Here is a 20,046-nt window from a genome sequence, read left to right on the forward strand (position 1 = left end):
AAAACACAGAACATGCATGCTCTTTTGCACTTGCTTTTTGTCTATGAAAAGGTTTTGGTTTTTGGTTTTTTTTTTTAATAGAGGCTCGCAGGACAGCAGCAGGAGATAAACAGCTTAATGCAGAGAAAAAGTGCTGTGGATGAGGAAAATGCCCGTTTGAAGAATGAATTCCGTAACTTGAACTGGAAATTTAAAGATAAAAGCCAAGAACTTAAGGTATATTGACTTGTACATAGTTTTATAAGACTGTAGCTTTGAAGTAGTTCTTTAAGCAGTGTCAGCCTTTGTGGCACAGAAAGTGACAAGCTTGGAGAAAAAATTGCCTTAGGCCTTGCTATACCTTACTGTTTTCTCACATACTAACTGAGAAAGATGCTTTAAAGCCAAGAATCCAAGCTTTATAACTTTCAGATAAATAGTTAATGATGGAAATGGAGCAAAGAAAGTAGAAGTGTGAAGATGTGGCTTCTTGTAATTAGATTCTGATGGGACTGGCATTATTAATTGATAAAGCTGAGGTCTGGGAGGATATGTCTGTGTGGGTCTCAAAAATAGCTGGGGACAGCATCAAAGGCAGCTTGATCAATTAATGGGCTCTTTGCAAATGTGTACTCATCAAAGCTGTCATCCAGCTAAAAAATATGACCCTTCCACCTGCATGAAAGAGGCCAATAAAAGTGCACAGGTGACCTTGGCCATCAAATATAGAAGCTGCTGTGAGGGTAAAACTGCACAGTTTATATTTGCTGATTAGTTCTCACTTTTTTGTTTATCGGCCCTTGTGGTACTGTTCTACAGGACACTGAGGAGCGTGCACAGAAGAAGGAAGAGCAAAACAGACTGGTTATAAAAAGCCTGGAGGAGGAAAATAAGGGATTAAATATATGCTGTGCCGACCTGCTAAGTGACCTGGAGAAACTGAGGAAGCAGGAGGCACAATGGAAAAAAGAAATATCTGGCAATGATACCAGAATAAAGGTACAAAGTGGAATGGACTCCTGGATGTTATTTGAGAATTAACTTCTCCAGACATTTCACTACAAGTTATTTCCTTTAAATAGCAAGTTATATATTCAAATCTACCAGTGGGGACTTGCATTCATTTACATTCTATCACTTAAGACCCACAGCTTTTTAAAAATTGATGCTGCAAAGCAGGAATCTGACTTCAAATAGTCATCTTAAAATGTAATCATTAAAAAATAAAAGATGCTGTACTTTGAGATTATTTATATATATATATGTATATATATATGTGTATGTGTGTGAGAAAATAAAAGCTTAAAAATATTACCACAATTTTTTTCTTGATTTGTAATTTACTTACATATAATCTTGTTGCAGTAGACTTAATCTTTGTTGGTATGAAAGAACATGTAGTTCCAAATAAATTGTGCCCTAGCATCCAAAGGTCTCTGTTCTATGAGGGATATTATTATTGCTTATACCATATTAAAAAGTTATTTTCATAGTTTAAGATAAAGCAGAAAAAAAAAAACCTGAATACATAGTGCACATCTTTTTTATTTAAACTATACTTTTTCTTCTTTCAAGAAAACAAGCCAACAAAATTGGCTCGTGTTTTTTAAATTCCTCCAAGAAATGAGCCCTAAACATGGCAAATATTAATTCAACAACTGCTAGTATACACATTTAGGTAGTGGATTCTTTTTGTTTGCATGACGAATGTACACTTAGAATGATGTGTTCTTTTACATTATTGAAGTACATTCATTGCAATAACTATTTAATTAACACCTCACCCAGAAATGCCTTTTTTTTTTTTCTCACACTAGCAATTTTTGGATTGTTGTGGTGATGGAAACTCTTTTGAAAGAGCTTAATTCAGATCTCTTAACATGGGAAGTAAAGTTCTTGCAAATTGACTTCTTCTGACTGGTTATGATGAAAGGATTATAGAGTTCCTAGGACAAGAAATGATTTGTTGATTCTTGGGAGAGAAAAATCTTGTGAGTGCCAAGCTGCTAAAATAATTTTTAAGTTGCCAAATGTAGTGCTTGTAATATTGGACAAATTGTTGAAAATCTGTTACTTGTCCCTTCAATGAACAGAGTCAGAATATCTCCTCTGTCTCTGTCTTCCTGGCTGATGAGGCATGCTGGTGAATGAAAGAGCTGGGCGATTGTAGGGATGGGAATTAGTAGTATTGGTAGTTCAAAGGGGTGTTACAAGCCGGTTAAGTTGGTGTCTAGAGTGTGAAAGAGAGTACTTCTGGGGGTAGGTGTTGCCTGAGACAGCCAGGGATGTCACAGAGTTGGATTTGCTGTTTGCAAACTAGGAAGAACTTGTGAAGATAATACTAATTTGCAGTCTTGGCTGTAATGACCATGAAGTTGCCAAGGCCAAGACCTTGAGACAGTGATGGAAGGAAAATAGCGCAGTACAGCCCTGGAATTAAGAAGCAGAGTCTTCAGATGTTTAGGGAACTTGTAGGTGGAATCCTGTGAGAAGCAGTTTCGAAGGGTAAAGAGCTCATGAAAAGCTATGATGTCTTTAAAGACAGCTTTCTACAAACCCATGTATGGTCCACTTTGGAAAAATATCTCAGGAGATCAACTTGGCTAAACAGATCTCACCATTAGATTCTGGTGTAGGCTGCAGGTGGAAAACAGTGTTTGGGATGTGGAAACTGAAAGCTGTAGAGGGAGAGTTTACAAACATTATCTGGACACTGAAGGGTAGTGGTAACCTACGTGCAGTTGAAAGTTGCAAGTTATGACTGATACAATCAGAATTTCTTGGAACTGCTTTATCGGTGAAAAACTGAACAAGGAAAATGGGGACCTGCTGCTGAAATGGAATGATGAATTAATTACAAAAGGTAATAGAGTCAGCAGAGATACTTAATATTGTCTTTGCCTCAGTCTTCTCCAAGGTGTCCCCAAAAGTTTGTGCCTAGAGACAGACTTCAGTGGGAAGTACTGAGAGTGGACGTGTTGGAAGATACCTGAAAGAACTTGACTGGTGCACGTCCATTGGGACTACCTGAAATTAACTGCATTCACAGGTGCTGAGAGTGTTGGCTGCCTCTCACCCTTTAATTTGGGAGTTGAGTCAACATGTTTTTGTACATGTTTTTAAGTAATAGACATGGCATTAACAATCTTAAAGATGCATTGTATACAGATGTTACCATGTTAGTCTCCTCTGTCTGAGAGAATAAAAGGAATCCTCAAAATAAGCTAGCCCAACATTACCTTTAAAATGTGCATTAGATGGTAGAAATGTGAGATCTAAATCACAGATTGCTTCTTAGGAAAAGTAGTTACCTATGGAAAGGCTGAAGTGTTAGCTTTTTTTTTTTTCTTCATCCTTCTGTCTTTAAACCATTTCCATTGAAGAAAAGTGCCACTTCTCACTTTTGAAGACTGGTTGTTACTGTAACCTACAATAACCAGATATAAAATTCAACTTCTTGAAACTGAGAGAAAGGAACAGCTGCTATGAATAGTTTGTCCTTTTAAAGACATTTCTGTGAAGTTTTGTCATACTAGCTGAAATCAGTATGAGACAGGTTAACAGGAGGATACCTGATAAGGTGGCTAAAAGGCTGACAATAGCGTTTTATTGGTTTTCTTTTCTGTATGTACCTTCATATAAATAATATACAGTGTACAGAAAGTTAACTGTACATCTGCCTAAAGTAGTTCTTGAGAACTTTTTGTGCTTTTTGTGATTCCCAGAGTTTATATATCAACTTTCTATATGTCCTGAAATGGAACAAATGAAAAAGTCATCAATTAGCTAGGTGTCTCCCTATCTAAGAATCAGTTAGTTATTTGAGTTATTTGATTGTTCTTGATACTAAACTATTGTTTACTATCAGGATAAATATATTTTCCTCCAAACTCAAGTCACAAAAGGATTTGTATGTAGATGAAAAAATGTCAGACTGGCAGATTTTAAGTGGAGGTGAAGTAAAAGATAGTGGGATTGCTTACTGGTGGGTTGGTTGGTTGTTTTTGTTAATTCCTAGTTAGCATAGTACTTTTGAAGTTTCTGAAGTCTGAAGGTTGGAATTTTCAAAGAAGCGGCCATCTCTCTCGAGAGGAGCCTAGGATTTTAGTTCCAATGAAAAATGAGAGTTTTATTGAGATGGGACCTTGAAAAATTACTCTCACTTCTGTCATAATGTATAACAGGAAAAAACATGAAAACAAAGCTACTGTCTTTGAAAGTGACTTTCAAAGGGTTTGAAGCTACAAATAACAAAACTGTGCTGTTAATTCATAGTGACTCCATAACGGGCATAACTGTACTTCCTCATGCCTTGGTTTTCTTACACTTTTCATGTTTAAAGTTATTTTAAATTCACCTTTTTTGCTGTCTTGCACTACATCTTTTATAAATATGCATTTTCTCTCTTGTATAACTGAATTATTCGATGTTTTGACTGTTTCAAGTAGCTTTTTTTAAAATAGGCTTTAAAAGCTTGAATCTTAAATGTTCCTTTGAAATAAACTATAATTTAAAAACCCAGATTGGAGTATTTGTGTTAGGTAAATTTTCACAAATTTACATAGCATGTTTACGCAATAAATATTTTTGGCTACTGTATTAGCAAGAAGGGAATGTGATAAATTCCATATGATCTTAAAAATGCAGATCCTCAGAAATTGAGTGTAAAATATTGTAAGTTTTTTCATGGTCAAAAATACGATGTTGATGAAAAACTAATCATGAGCCTGCAATGTGCACTTGCAGCCCAGAAATGGTTTAATGGGCTGCATTGAAAGAGATGTGTCAGCAGGTTAAAGGAGGTGATTTTCCCCCTCCACTGTGCCCTTGTGAGACCCCACCAGGAGTGCGCTGTATATTTCTGGTGTGCCCAGCATGAGAAGGACATGGTATTCCTGGACCAAGTCTGGAGGAGGGCCCTGAGGGGACTCGAGACCACTTTCCCTACAAAGACAGATTGAGCAAGTTGTGGCTGTCCAGCCTGAGGAAGTGAAAGTTGTGCGGAGACCTCATAGCAACCGTCCAGGATCTGACCAGGGCCTACAGGGGAGCCAGAGAGGGACTCTTTGTCAGGAACTCTGGTGATAGGACAAGGAAGAGTGGTTACACGTTGAAAGAGGGGAAATTTAGGTTAGAGATTAGGAAGAAGTTTTTTACTATGGGGATGAGGAGACATTGGAACTGGTTGCCCAGGAAGTGGGCAGATCCTGGCAGTGTTCAAGTGCAGTTTGGATAAGGCCTTGAGCAACCTGATCTAGAAGGGCAGGGAAGTTGGAAGTAGATGACCTTTCAGATCCTTCCTAACCCAAACCATTTGATGATTCTGTTTTAGATTTCAGTATTCAGCTGAACTTTTGGACATCAATATATATATTTCAGTAGCTAAGGTATTTGTATAACAAGTTTTTTTCTTTCCCTTTTTTTGTGTTTTACTCTTTCTTTAAGTAATTCTTTAAGTAATGCTTCCAAAAAAATCGAGCTTTCAAAATATGTTCAAAAAGATTGAGCTGATTTATTTCTTACTTGAAACTAGAAGCTGAAGTTAAATATGTCACAAATGAAGTACTGAAAGATACTTTTCTCCTGAATTTGAAATTCGCCATTAGATAACTTCTGAAGTTTTATTTATGAGAAAATAATGTATTATATATTCTTTGTATTGTATTCTGCAATGGATGATGGGAACTTAAAGCATTGGTAATGTTAGATTTTTTTCATCTCTTCCATGGAAAACCTGCAACTTTGTAATGTGGTATTAGAAATAGGCAAATAGAATTTATCACAGAATATATGAACGATTAAAATTTTTGCTCACATATTAAATACCTTTACCTACAGAGGAAAAAAATACTGAGGAGAAGCCCTACCGTTACTTGTCTGCAAGTTATAAATACCTTATTACACTTAAAAATTTTTATGTGTTGATAGTGAACTGTCTCCTATAATTTTGAATTTTTTCATTATTCAAGGAAAAATTAAGTTTCTCTACCTAGCCTTTGGCACTGAAGGGTGCCTCATTTGTTGGGTACACCAGGTATGTAGCCTGATATTTGTTGAGAAACAAATTAATTTCCTACTGCATTCACATGTGAATTTTGCTATTTCCTCACATCAATGTTAATGTTATTAACAGGACATTATAGTTTTAATACAATTTCAAGGATTTCAATGAATTTGTTGGTAGTAAACTTCTGATACATCTAAATACCTATAGGACATTTTAATGCAATTTTAAGGAATTTAATTTATTTAAAATTTAATTATTCACTTTTTAGTTATAGAAATATTTTGATAACCTCAATATTTGAGGTGTCATTGCTGAAAGGGAAATATATGCATTTTCTTATTTCTTTAAGTCTGTATGTAAATGGAAAACTAATATACTCTTGGCAGTAGATTAGGGATGATATTCTAAGAGGAGGCTTTTATTTTAAATTATTAATGAATCATGGAATATTTGCCTTACAGAGCATAGTGATTGCATCTGTGAGTAGCATAATACCAAAGAAGGTCTAAGGCTGTTGCCACCATCTGAAATTCTGTTCTTGATATTGCTGTAATATTTATATTTCCATTCTTGCCTCAAAACACTCTGGGGAGAGTAGTCATACAAAGCTTGGTAAGGACTGATGTGCTTTTCTTAGGGAACTCCAGCAAGGTTTATGTAGACATTGAAGTCTTGTTTGAGTAAGCTGCCTTGCTATTGTGTTTCCTAGATACACCTTTGCAGTTTGCTGACTAACTTCTACAGTAGGGCTCACGGTAAAAGGCAGACCCTTGCTCATTTGCATTGTTTTCAGTGAGCACTTTCAGAAATTTTCTGGTATGCTGTTTCTTCTCCTGAAGAAGCTGTTCCTTGCACTGAATTAGCAGTACAAAATAAGAGCAGATTTAACAAGCAGTCTCAAAAATTAATCTGTATCTATGATTCTTAGTTCATATACATGATATTGTGAATTCTTGTGAGAGCTTAAAACAATGAATGCATAGCTGCTTTTCTTAGGAACTTCTATGTAGAAAACAAGGCTTAATCAGTTTAGTAGTTAAATTGGGAAGGTTGCAAAGAGTTGATTCAGGTTCCTCCTTCCACATCCAGCAACTGAGTTAAGGTAAACTTCTTAGAGTAAAGAAAAGGTGGCCACCTAAAATTTGAAATAGACCTTTTTCCTGGTATTTCACATTTTTCATACATATATGCATTTTCATGCATATATGCCTACCTATATATATTTGCTTAGATTGCAATAAATATATGCACGTATGTATGGGCACATCCATATATCTATATACATAGATAACTTGCATAGCAGATTTTAATTATTTCTTCTTAATGCATTTCATTTGCTTTCTTTGCAGAATTTGGAAACCGATTTAGCAGAGACAAGAGAACAAATAAAAAGTTTGCGCAGTATATACAGTAACTTGTCATCTCAGGTAGATGTGAAACAGGAAGAACTTTTCCAAAAGGATTGTGATGTGGTTGGAGCAAAGTAAGTATTTCATAATAACTTTAAGTCTGAATCCTCTCAAAAAGGCTATTATTCTAGTTAAAAAGTGGTATCATGAAGATACTTTTGTGCAACAGTGTGTTTTACCATTCTGTTCACAAGGTGTAAGGCTTCTGGAAGTCTGCCAGTTTATGTAGACTCTTCCTGATACATTTTGACTCTTGTATATCATAGCTGGTTTTGAGTAGTGATAGACTTGAGAAATTACACTTCTGTAATTTGCATTGTGTCAGAGAACTGCCAATCTTGACTGAAAGTAATAAAGTAACAATATGACTAGGGACATGAATATTAATTAGAGAGGCTAAGCACCCTAAACTTGAAAAAGCTTTAAGCCTAAGTGTAACTTCTTAATTAGATTAAAATCTGACAAGTCAGCAAAATTCTTTGTGGGCCTGTTCTAAAGGTTTAAAGCGCAGTGATTTAAGCTTTATCTTAGGTCTCACACACTGTTTCTTTACACTGAATCTGTAAGATTACTGCTGCATTATTTGTGTTTTGGAAAAGAACTAAAGGACAGAATGAATTATATGAATTGTAAAGATTACTTTAATTCTGTACTGTATTCTATACAGACATTACATACAGTAATGTCAGAAGATAATTGTTAATTCTAAGTCAATTGTCAGAAAATTGTCCATGTTTTATTTCTTAACTTCAGAGGCATACACTTTGTTTCATTCCTATGTTAGATTAATAATATTCCCTTCAATATTCCTTTAAATGGTGGTTTTGCCTGAAGAGCTGCAGTTGGGAAGTAGAAATCATTGGTATGGATGCTCCTCTTTACTTTCCAAGCACAAAAAATCTTTCTGTAGGGAGTCAATATTTAAGTCTTTTTTTTTTTTAACCAAAAACCAAGAAATATTTTTGATGCATCTGAACTAAATTGTCATCTTGAAATCTTTTCATGTTGAAATCTCTGCAAGAAAGATGATGTCTATACAAGAAAAATTATTTTCATGTTTAGAAGAAATTATACCACTTGGGTTTTGAAAAGTCAATAAACATGCATAAGCTTATTGGGAGATTGTATTGAAAGAGGCAATCAATAGAATTTGTGAAATTCAGCAATGGACTAATAGAATTTATTTCCTGAAATTATTCTCAGAAAAATACATATGTGTGAGGATTGGGGACAGCAAAGAAGGCATTTTAGAGTCTGGTAGTCAACTTTGCAAAGTTACTGCTTGCTGGTTTCAGCTTCAGATGTTGCAATCTGAGTTGACCTAATCTTTTAACTTCAAATTTCTCAAAATGAATTCTTTGATATTCTTTGGAAAACAGCCCCTTAGAATTTGGCGCAAGCACCTCATTAAAATGTGGAAGTAAAATAAAGACATTTTTGAACATAAGATCTGAATATGAGGTAATAAAGAGATGAAGATAACACTTATTTTAAAGTGAAGTCTTCTTCTATGTTTTCCATACAACAAATCCTCTAGATTTATGGGAAACTATTTGGTAAATCAGTCATATGGGGGGGATTTTGTGTGCTCTAACATTTTCCTTACTAGATAGTTAACGGTATTGCAATAAGTAATAGTATTTTTGGGTATCACTAGTATGTGAGTTACACTTCACATGTCTGTATGTATATGTTTGATCAGTATCATTACAATTCATTTTCTGCTAATCTTTCTCAATGAACTTCAGCTACAAATTTCTTGTTGACATTTCTGTTATGAAGAAAGAAGGCTTAAGCTTATATTATATAAAATTCACAGTTTCAGTAGTTAGCAATACATACCAAGAATTGCAAATATTTTGTACTTTTATAGTATAGAATACTGAAATTTCTTGTTTCTTCTCTTCTGAGATATCAGTATGTAGAGAAAATTGCTTTTCTGTTGTTTCTCAATTAAAAATAGCATCAAAATTAAGCAAGTCTTTGTAAAAAGAAGACAAACTCTTATTTAAGTTAAAGTAACAACTCCCCAGTTAAAGGAAAAAATCTGAGAAGAAAATGAAGTCTTTCCATCTTCTTATTTTCATAGGCCAAAGTCTTGTGACTGTGTTGACTTAATGATTAAAGCATTTAATTTTTCCTGTTTATGGTAATGTTGTTGGGTTTTTTTTAAATCCATTTAAAAGTTATTCTTATGAAAGTATCACATCGAATGCTTGGTTGTCATTTGATGCTGGCAGAAAATTCTCGGACAAATAGTGTGGAAAATAGCCCATTCTCCTTAGCATCTTCAGTTTCCCATAATCAATTTCAAACTTCAGAGCTGAAAAAGGCAATTTGACTTGCAAATGTGTCCGCTCTCCCTAGTGCTCTGTCTCACTGTTTGCTGCCTTCCTACCTTCCCCACCCTCTCATTCCATGAAAACAGAGCAGGAACACAATTGAAATTATTAGAAACAAGCTCTAGAAGCAGAAAGAAAGAAAGAAAGTCAACTGGCTTCCTTCATTTGGTGTCTTCTTTCAGATACAGCATAGGCAGATTCAGAAAAATACACCTTCTGCTGACACCTTGGTAATACTATCCAAAGTTTTTACATTATGTGGTAAGTTCAATTGCAGAAGCAAGTCTCCAAGGGAATGTGTACATACTGGGCTAGTGCTCTGTTTCTTGTGCATTCACCACTTCCTGTGTTGCGCATATCTGTCAGCTTGTTGGCAAGAGGTTTTTTTTAGTTTAACAGTAGATGTGTCTGTCGACATCAAGAGAATTGCTTTCTTCAGGAAATAAGTGGAGATCAAACTTTGAAGAAATGGTCCAGTGCGACTCTGGTTCTACAGAATAACAAGGTGGTTTTGAAAATACTACCATATGGCAGTAAAAGTCTGCATACTTTTGAGGTGTGGGAGATAAATTTTCTAGGACCAGTGACCAAACAGTATTTACAGGATACATCCTGTGTAGTGACTGTCTTGAAGAAGCCATTACCTTTCTTTTTTGGCCTAATTTTTGCCAAGCACTCTTCACCTCATTGGGTTTCATTTCAAACTTCTGAATTACCTGTGACATGTGTTTTCTTGTTATATTTTTGATGTTTTAATTTTGTACAGATTTTCTGTATCTCTTTAGAGTCCATGGTAACCTTTCCATTTTCATGTTATCAAGCTTGGTGATTTTTGCTTTAAAATTGTGCTAAATACCAGGGCCTAGAACTTTGTGATCTGACACAGCTCTGGTGGAACTCTAAATATCAAACTGGAGAAGTTTGATTGATTCACTGAGGCTTGAGTCATGCTGTCATAAGTATCCAGGAAATATTAAACTCTTTGCAAATAGAGTAAAATCTATTCTAAAATGAGTTTGAATTTCTTGCCCCAGTGTTTTTAGCGGAAATGTGGGCCATGACTTCATTCCTTTGATTCTTATCTAGTCCAACTCTATCCCTGATGATTTTACAACTATTTTTTCCTGCAATAATGTTTCTATTTTTACTCCTCCACCATGTGTGCCCCCACCTTGCCCACCACCCCTTCCAATGCAGTTGCTCTTAATTTGTGTGCTGTAAATTATGAGGCAGTCAGATTTTTACTCAGGTGTTGTTTTGCTGCTCTTGTATTTTTCAGGTTATTCTTTGCTGTGTGCTGCAGCAGTATCACCTACAGCAGGTTGCCCAGTGTTGTAATCATATTGTTGTTATGATATTTCTAGAGTCCCATACCTTCTCTCCGTGTTTTCTTACAAGCAGTTCTTCACAGCAGTGTTGCTCCTGCTTCTTTGTCAGGGCTCCTCCAAGACTCTCCCTAACCAGCCAACCCACCCCCTTATATCCCAGTTATCTTCACTAGCCACAGCTGCTGCCCAATTAAGGACATCACAGCTGCAGCCCATTTAGAACAACTAGGACTGGGACAAGGCCACTTATACAATACATAGATTTTACTAGGACTCCTACTATAGCCCAGTACCGTGTCCAATCTGAGTATGTCCAGAATGGAGACTCTGCAACCTCTCTGCATAGGCTCTTTCAGTGTTTGGCCTCTTTCAATGGATAAAAATATTTTTACTGTGTTTAGCTGGAATTTCATCTGTTTTTTATTGGTGCTTATTGCCTCTTTTCCTGTCACTGAGCACCACTTACAAGAGTCCATCTGCATCTTCTTTCTAGGTTGCCATCAGATATTTATAGATGTTGATAGTTCAATTGTCCCTGAACTTTCCTTTCTCCAGGCTGAGCAGACCCAGCTTTCTAGCCTCTCTATGTATTCTATGCTGCTCTCTATCAGCAGATGCTGCAATACTTAAATCATCTTTGTGGCCCTTCATTGGCTCTCTCCAGCCATGTCCATGTTTCTCTTGTACTGAGGAGCCCAGAAACTGACACAGCACCAAGATGTGCTTTAAAACTTCTGACTAGAGGGGAGGTATCACCTCCCTTGTCCTGCTGGCAGCAATATCCTCTTCAAAGCTCAGGATGTGGCACAAGGCCACATTGCTATCTGATGGCCATTAGGTGTCCACTAGGGTCTCCAGGGCATTTTCTGATAAGGTGCTTTCAAGCTTGTCTGTTCCCAGATTGTGCTTTTATACAGGATTTTTAACCCCAGGGGCAGTAATTTGCACTTGTCTCTGTTGAACTGCATGAAGTGCCTGTATCCAGCCTTTTGTCTGGTCTGTAAAGGTTCCTCTCAATGGCAGCCAAGCATCTTTTGTGCAGTCCCCCTTTTCTGTGTCATCAGCGAAGTTGCTGTGGTGCATTCTCTCATTGTCATTAATGAAGATGTTGAAAAGTGGTGGCCCTAATGTTAGCCCCTAGGCTGTTCCTGTAATTCATGGCCTTGTGCTTAATTTTGCTTACAGCTCTTCAAACCCAGTAGTTCTACCAGTTCAAATGATGGACATTTTTAAGCAGACAGTTTTACTGTCTGCATATCTAGTCTATACCTCATCAGTCTGTCTATCAAATTTTATGGGACACTATGTCAATAGTGTTACTGCAGTCAAAAAGAAGAGCATCGGTGCTCACCCCTTATGCAATAAGAATTCCTTCAGAGAAGGGAATTGCCTCAAAGAAAGCTGCCAGGCCAGCTGGTTACAGCATGGTGCTAATAACATCAAGGTTTTGGGCTCAGTCCCTGTAAAAGCCATTTACTTAAGAGTTATACATGATGGTCATTGTGATCCCTTTCCAACTCAGAATATTCTCTGAATCTGTAAATATTATTTCCTCTTAAGACTCCCAGTGATCATCTTCTCCACTCGATGGTCCATCACCTTCCCAGGGACTAAGACGCAGTTGACTGCTCTAGTTTCCCAGAACCTTCTTTTTAACATAGGCCTTTGTAAAGAACCTGTATCCATGCATGGCAGTGCTTCAGTCATGTGAGTTGTCCCACTTTGTCTCTGTGATCCCAGTGAGTCCATCAGGTGCCGACAGATCTCTTATTCCTCCTGTTGTCTTCCATGAAAGATGTGCTGTGTCCATTTGAACAGCAGCTTCAGATAGGCACCTAGTTGAGCTAATTTCCCAGTGTGTGGAAAATCACACTGTAAAAGACCAGTTTCTACAAAGGAGACAGAGGAGTCTTGGACTTTTGGAAGACATGGCCTCCTTTATCCTTAACTCCTGACTGCATGTTGCCCCCCTCCTCCTTTTCCCATTGACTGAGGTTCTAGGAAGATAAAGCCTTCCTGAATCACCTACTACATTCCCCCTGTAAGCTGTATCCCCCTCACCCCCATCATGCATTGCATGGCTGTGAAAACTAGCTTTAAGTCCACCCTGGCTGGAGAAGTTAATATTCTTAAGTCTAGTAAGCCTGCACATTTTGCCCTGAAGTTCAGCATGCGCTTGGTTCTACAACAAACTTGAGTGGCTTGATATTCATGAAGACCCCCACACCCATTTCTCCAGAACTTCACTGGTTCTTTCAGAATGAGTTGTTTGTGAAGATATTATCACCCATTTCTCCTCTCACCAGGAAGACTCTTATGAACCTCCCTCATACTGTCAGCACTCCATTATTTGTGTGCATATTTGTGTGAACATTCTGCTGCTCATCACAAGGTCTTTTCCGTCTGTATCTACCTGTCTCCTTTTGCCTGCCAGTCCAGGCCACAACTCCCTCACTTGCCATTTCATCAACATCTTTGATCCCTGCCATTCCTAATTTAAAACTCCCCTCGTTGATTTGGCCCATTTCCTATCAAAGTGCTTATTTATGCATAGCTGTTTGTATTGCACATTGGTACTGAATAGTGCCTGGTAAAGGTTAGCATAATTTCAATATTGGTCTGTAAAAGTGGAATAAAAGAAGGCTCCCCCATTGATCTGCAATGTAAAAATATGCCTCATTCACTAAAGACAAAAGCAAGTTGAAGTACAAGTATGAATAAATAAAGTTTGATTTCTAGAATGTAGTGTAATGGAACTGTGACTGAATTTTCTTACACTTAAAAAGCCTTGAATTTAACATAAAAAAAATGTGTTAATGTGTTCTGACTGTGCTGTGGTTCTTGTGTGGCTGGCTGCAAGATTTAGTTTCCCCTCTCACCGCCTTCCCTTAAGGATATAACTGGAAGTCTGATAAAGTCAACAAAAAAGATTCCCATTGACCTGAATACACTTTGTGGGCAGACTGTTAGAGAACACATAATTCTGCATTCTTGGGTGACAGACATAGATAACTGCATTGATGTTTGCATACAAATTAAAGAGTAGCAATATAGCAGACTGGTCTTGAGGGTTCAACATTATCCCATGTTTTTCCCTTCCACAGCAAAATGAAGATTTGATTGAAGAACCTGTGCAAAATTAATATAATCTGTGTTTCAATGGAAGTGAAAAGATATGCTATTTTCAATTATATACATGCAGTCAGGGAAATTAAAGAAGAGCTTGTTTGGAAGCCTGTTGTAGAGCTGTCAGAAAGCCCCTAGTATATCACTTGTCTGTAGTTCTGCTGCTATTCTTCTGAACAGAATTAAATTAGTACATATGCAATACATAGTGCAGTTGCACTTTCATGCATCAGGAGTCTTTAGTGTATCTCTACCTTCGTTAACTTTGCGGAACTACTTCACAATTTATGCAGAACATCAGGACTTAGTGTTAAGTCCTAGTAAGCATTACACTTACTTACAAGTCCTAGTAAGTGTTATACTTTGTTGCTCTCATAACAGGCTTTCTGAAATGGTGCTTTTTAACAAGGAAACTAACTGACTGTTGTATTGCGCATGCAGTTTAAATGCATATGTAATTATTCAGGTGTATCTGTATTGAATAATCATTCAGTCACAAATTCTAATCAGGTTTTAGGAAAAACTTCTGTGAATTTCCTTTAAAATTGTTTATTTGTCATTCTGTTTTCCCTGGAAGAAGACAATGAAGTTGTTATTGCTGCTTACCTTTTATACATGAATCTTTACCTAGATATCTCCAGAAGCATTAGAAAAACAAAATGATAGCTCCTTTAATGATAATTCCAGTCACAGAAATATTACATATGTGTTAGAGGTTAAAAAGACAATTCTTTGAGGAAGTAAGGAAGAGAATTAGTTGGAGTGCTAAATATAAATTTTGGTGTCTCTGTGTAATACTAGTTTGCAATGTTCTTGTGAATTAAAAGGGAATTAAGTAGAAAATACATAGGCAGAGATTAATAGAGTCATCGGTACTTCCAATGTATGTTGCAGAACATGTTCAAAGTCTTAATCATTGTTTATAGTAAGTGTTGCTGTGCTTTGATCTTAATTTAGAAAATCGATCAGCATTACAGTGAAATTATTGAGAAATCTGATTATACTAAATCTATCCTATGGTTGCATTACAACACCATTCCTCTTATTGTGTTTATAAGGCGTTTATTATGTTATATGATATGCACCAAAGGTTTTGCTTACTTTGTTTATGGTTGTTGCAGTATTCTGTACCTGCAGACAAAAAGTAATTTATCAGCAAGCATATTCATGTGTCTAGGGAGTAGATGCATGTCAGAAAAAAAGGTTGCTTCACACATACTCTGCAAGTTCAGGAAAAAATTTTACCTTTTTCTGATTGCTCTAAGTAAAAAAACCCAACAACTTATTTACAGTTGATGTGTTCTGTGTATTTTACATTTTGAGACTTACTGCTAAAGAGTTAACTGAATATTGATTAGAAAAAGATGAAGTAGTGAAAATTTATTTATTTTAGAGCAGTTAAAGCATTAAAGGGAAATAGGCATCCCATTTTGAAGGGTAACTGGTTTTTAGGTATTTCTCAAAAGTATATGGTAAATATTTTATATGTAACTTACAGTGTTTGTAAGGCAATTGACAGAAAAATAAATGAAGATAGGAAGCTCATTATCTACAATAAAATTATTTGCATACAATTTTTTAACTGAGGTCATTGTTCTTTTTCTTAATTTCTCTTTATTGCTTGTTTTGCACAGGAAGAAGTTAGAGGAGCTGCAGAATCTTTACAGACAAAACACTGAAGATAGAACACAGCAGGCTGAGCTGATAAAGCAGCTAGAGGCTCTCAGTGCTGATATACAAACAGTACTGCAACACCATGAACATGCTCACACAGCTAAAACAACATATCAAAAAGTATGTTATTCTGCTTTATGCTCATAGGGTTCATTTTAATATCCATCTCTACAATATCAATGCACAGAGTAATCAAAGCTCTTTGTAGTGTTGCACTTTTTAGATCTCTGTTATTCTCTATTATTGCCAAAATATAATTGAGTATCTGAGTTTATTGGTCTGATTGCGGACCAGCATATATGGCCCCTTGCATACATAGAATGGATCAGCCTTAAAAAATTAAGATTTTGTTTCATCTGAAGACAAGTAGGATTGAATTGCCAAGCATATAAATGTCTTTATCTGATTTGGTGTTAATTATGTTTTTATCTTTCTCTTCTGTAGGACAGGAGCTTTCAATTACTAAACTCTCCAAATTGATTTTCATAGTTCAGGGGAAGATGTTCTTTTCACTAAGTGAAGTATTTGTGTGACTCACAAAGAATATTAGTGGTTTAAGATACAAACAACTGCTCTATAAAAATACCTGGAAAAATTGTTGCTATAATACCTTTTGAAATGGTTAACTAGTTCATGAAGTTTGAACAATACACACATTTGCAGAATGGTTTTATGTTTTTGGTGAATGTCAAGTAAAACATTCACTCTATTGATCTGCCAAACATTCACTACTCAGAACTTCTTTCGTGTTTATGAACTTATATATATATATTTCAGTCTCTAAGAAATGCAAAATATATGTTTGCTTCTTTCTTAGAAGGATTAAGAAGCAAGAAGGCAAGGAAGAATTTCTATAAAGAACTTTCATGCCTTCTACTATCTTGCAACTGCCTTCTGAAGTTGTGTATTGCCAGTGCTTTTTCCCAAAAAAATTTTCTTCCCTTTGTCATCTTACTTAGAGCGTGCAGATTGTAATAAAATTGTGAAGCTAGACCTGAGTCAAACCAGTCAAACCCAGAATCAGTACTGGGTTTCCAAAGGTGTGTTTATTTAGTATTTATGGCTTGTAGTGTCCAACACAATCTTGTCTACTTGACACTGTAGCATGTGATGTTGTTTGCCAAGGTAATTTGAAATAGTGTGGAATGCCAGCATAAAGAGCTGTTGCATATAAAAAAGGGTGGAAAAAAGCCCAAACACCCTAGAAAACTCTACAGTTTATTTGACTGCAGTGATGATACAGTGATGATACAATGATGATATTAAATAATTTCCTCATTGCAGTAGTAGCTCAGTCAATCTACAAGTAGACCTTCTGTCAAAGTTGTTCAGAACATGTACAAGGCAGGAGGAATTTATCTGTCTAGAGCAAGATAGAGTAAATTCTAGAATTAAAAAAAAGGAGAATAGAGGCGTCAGGAGTTGCTACTTTTTTTGTTTTCCATTCTCTAGTCAGTGCTTCTGAAGGTGTTAAATTAATCCTTTGAGTCACTCAAAAAAAAAAAAAAAAGGAAGACAGTATGACATGTCTTCTCTGGTGGCTGTAAAACCATCTTCTTGCAGACAAGTTCTACAACAACACAATATGAAAGAAAATAAAACTGGATTTTCAGTTCTGCTTTTCATAAGACTGTTTTAAATCCTGAAAAAACTTTTTATAAAGTTTACTTTACCTTGCACAGGAGAGATTTTGCAGTATTTCTTCAGTATGGGAAAGAATTTGACCTGTCCTATGAAAAATAATTGTTTAAGTAATGTGTAAAATTGATGGTTATATTAATATAGCTATAGGGTCAAGCCACTTCTAATCTGAGCTTGGTTCAATATTTAGGATTTCTTCAGAAAGATGATTCACAGTTTTTAGTCAGTCTACACTTTAAGTTCCTGCCTATCTTACCTTATAACAAGATTAGTGTGGTTTAGAAGATAAGCCCTAATTTTTGATAACTGCCAAATAGTCCCAGTTTACAAAAGACTCTAAAATTTGCTGTTTTGGAGATGTTGAATTCAATATTTTTGAACATGGAGGAGTAAACTCTCTTAAACTAGCAAAAGCCAACTCATATCTGCTAAAAATTACTATTATGGAACTGCTAAGTCTTCTTTTTGTAAAATATCAAACCTGAAAAAAATATGGAAAAAAGAGAAAACAACAGTGAAAAAAGGAGTAAGTGAAGTTCCTGAGTCACAGTGGAATGGAGCTAATGTTTGTGGCAAGTTGAGTTAAGGGAACTTTGGAAGGGGAAAGGAATTAATTTATTGTGACAGTCCTATTCTATATTTCTGATCAGAACTGTATAAAACAGCCAATTGTAATTGCATCAAGTAACGTGGGTTTTTCAAATCACAAGATATGTCTACTGAAGTCACAGCAGGCTTTTGGAAAACTCAGCATCTATAGAAATAATATAAATGCCTATTTTTTTGCTTCACTGAGAGAGGAACGAACTATTGCAGACAAATCTGTGTTCTGTTTGTCTTCCCTGAATTAATAATATGCAGTCTGCAACAGCTAGATAAGGATGTGTCAGCTGTTCCATAAATACAGTCACAAAGGAATATTTTCCTACTTCTTCAAATGGCATTGAGCCTATCAGCGTGTACATCCTATGATATATTGTCCCTTACAGCAAGATCAATGACCTCTCTGTTAGTGGTCAGATAGGCACTATGTGCTGTAGCTCAGGCAGTTTGGTTGGCTCACATATTCAAAGTTCCTGTTAACAGGGTACCATTGAGAAAAACAGGGGTTTGTGCTGATGTTGATGTGTAGTATGAAACAGGAGACTGAAAAAGGAAAAAATATTTATGATAAATCTGAGGTCATTCACTTGCTTTGAAAGATGTAGAAATGTATTGAGGACCACAGATTTTCAAGTCTAGCTGTAGTGAGCAGCATGTTGAGGTTTGTAACCTGTTTTATCAAGTTGGGTTGACTTTACATACCTTTTTTCTCTAAGCACAAATTTTAAGGATGCTGTGTTCTACAATATCTCCTTTACATTAGAGCTTTTATGGAAATAAATTGATGTCTATTTCATATTGCAGCTGTAGTTCATATTCTCAAGGATAGAGAATATTTTTCTAAAATGTGTAGCATCTGCTTTAGTGGTCCCAAATGCTCTGGGGACTTCATTCCTGTGCTGGATTTAATGAGACTCAATAGATTTGTCCTCATCAACAATTTCAAGGTGGAGAGATTTCAATCAATACTAGGGATAATAAGACAAGAAGATATTCTGAAGTCCTTGGCCAGTTTATCACAGTTTTCTGAAATTTACAATTTAAGACCTTTGTTTTTATAATGCTTTACTTTCACTTGATCTGATGTGGCCTTTAGGATCCATGTTAATCATACTGATCAAAAGTCGTTCAGTGGAAGGCCTTTTTAGTGGAGTGGAAATAGCATTGTCTTTCAACAGGAAATGATAATTTATGTCCTGGAACTCAGCTCTTGGATAGATAATACTATTAATAGTGGTAGTGTGCATGTCTGTGGATGAAGAAGAGCATTCTGCGGCAGTCTAATTAGACTATTTAGATATAGTAATTAGAAAGCACAGTAAGAGTTTGCAGTTATGAGGAATCACAGAAGTCTGCATCAAGGTCATCAACAAGTAGATAAAACTAGGAACATGACAGATACATTTTCAGATGTTGTTCTGTACCTGCATTTGCCTTTGGTCGTCCTTCTCACGGTGTCTTGTGCAAGTAGTTTGCTTTCCTTCAAGCCCATGAAATTGTCATCAGAACATCAAGTTACTGTGTTGATGATAATATAGTTGTTTTACACTTCCAGTATTTTTTGTAACTGCAGCAACCTTTAAGCATAGTCAAAAATAAATGTGTTTATGTAAGCAGTATTAAATTCTGAAAATAAATGCTAAACCCCTATAAAGATCTGCAAATGCTAATAGTAGTGCAGGTTCCTATTCAAATTAGAATGAAAAGCCTAAGTCCTTTCACACATGATAAGGCAGGAGAGAAACTACTTGTCCAGACAAATATGCTAAAGCCCACATAATAGTAAGTGTATTGTCATTTTAATGTCTACTATGGGAAGGTTTTGAGAAATTCAGATCTTTAACAGGTCCCCACACTTGAGTTCAAGCTCAAATAGTGTTCTCTATAGTTGGAAAGTGTGTTAATTCAGGTAGTCTTTTTTTCTTGCATGCCAAACA

At 36.0% G+C, this 20,046-nt stretch overlaps 1 protein-coding gene across 1 annotated transcript in view; it reads left to right on the forward strand.

Moving 5' to 3' along the window:
• Positions 1 to 20,046, forward strand: part of CNTLN (centlein) — a 190,657-nt gene that overhangs the window by 25,544 nt on the left and 145,067 nt on the right. The window contains 4 exon segments of the mRNA XM_064736784.1: positions 82 to 216; positions 799 to 978; positions 7,336 to 7,469; positions 15,826 to 15,989. Coding sequence (XP_064592854.1) covers positions 82 to 216; positions 799 to 978; positions 7,336 to 7,469; positions 15,826 to 15,989 — 613 coding nt within the window.

The sequence above is a fragment of the Zonotrichia leucophrys genome, chromosome Z (assembly GCF_028769735.1).
Source record: "Zonotrichia leucophrys gambelii isolate GWCS_2022_RI chromosome Z, RI_Zleu_2.0, whole genome shotgun sequence".
In the NCBI taxonomy this organism is placed as follows: Eukaryota; Metazoa; Chordata; class Aves; order Passeriformes; family Passerellidae; genus Zonotrichia; species Zonotrichia leucophrys.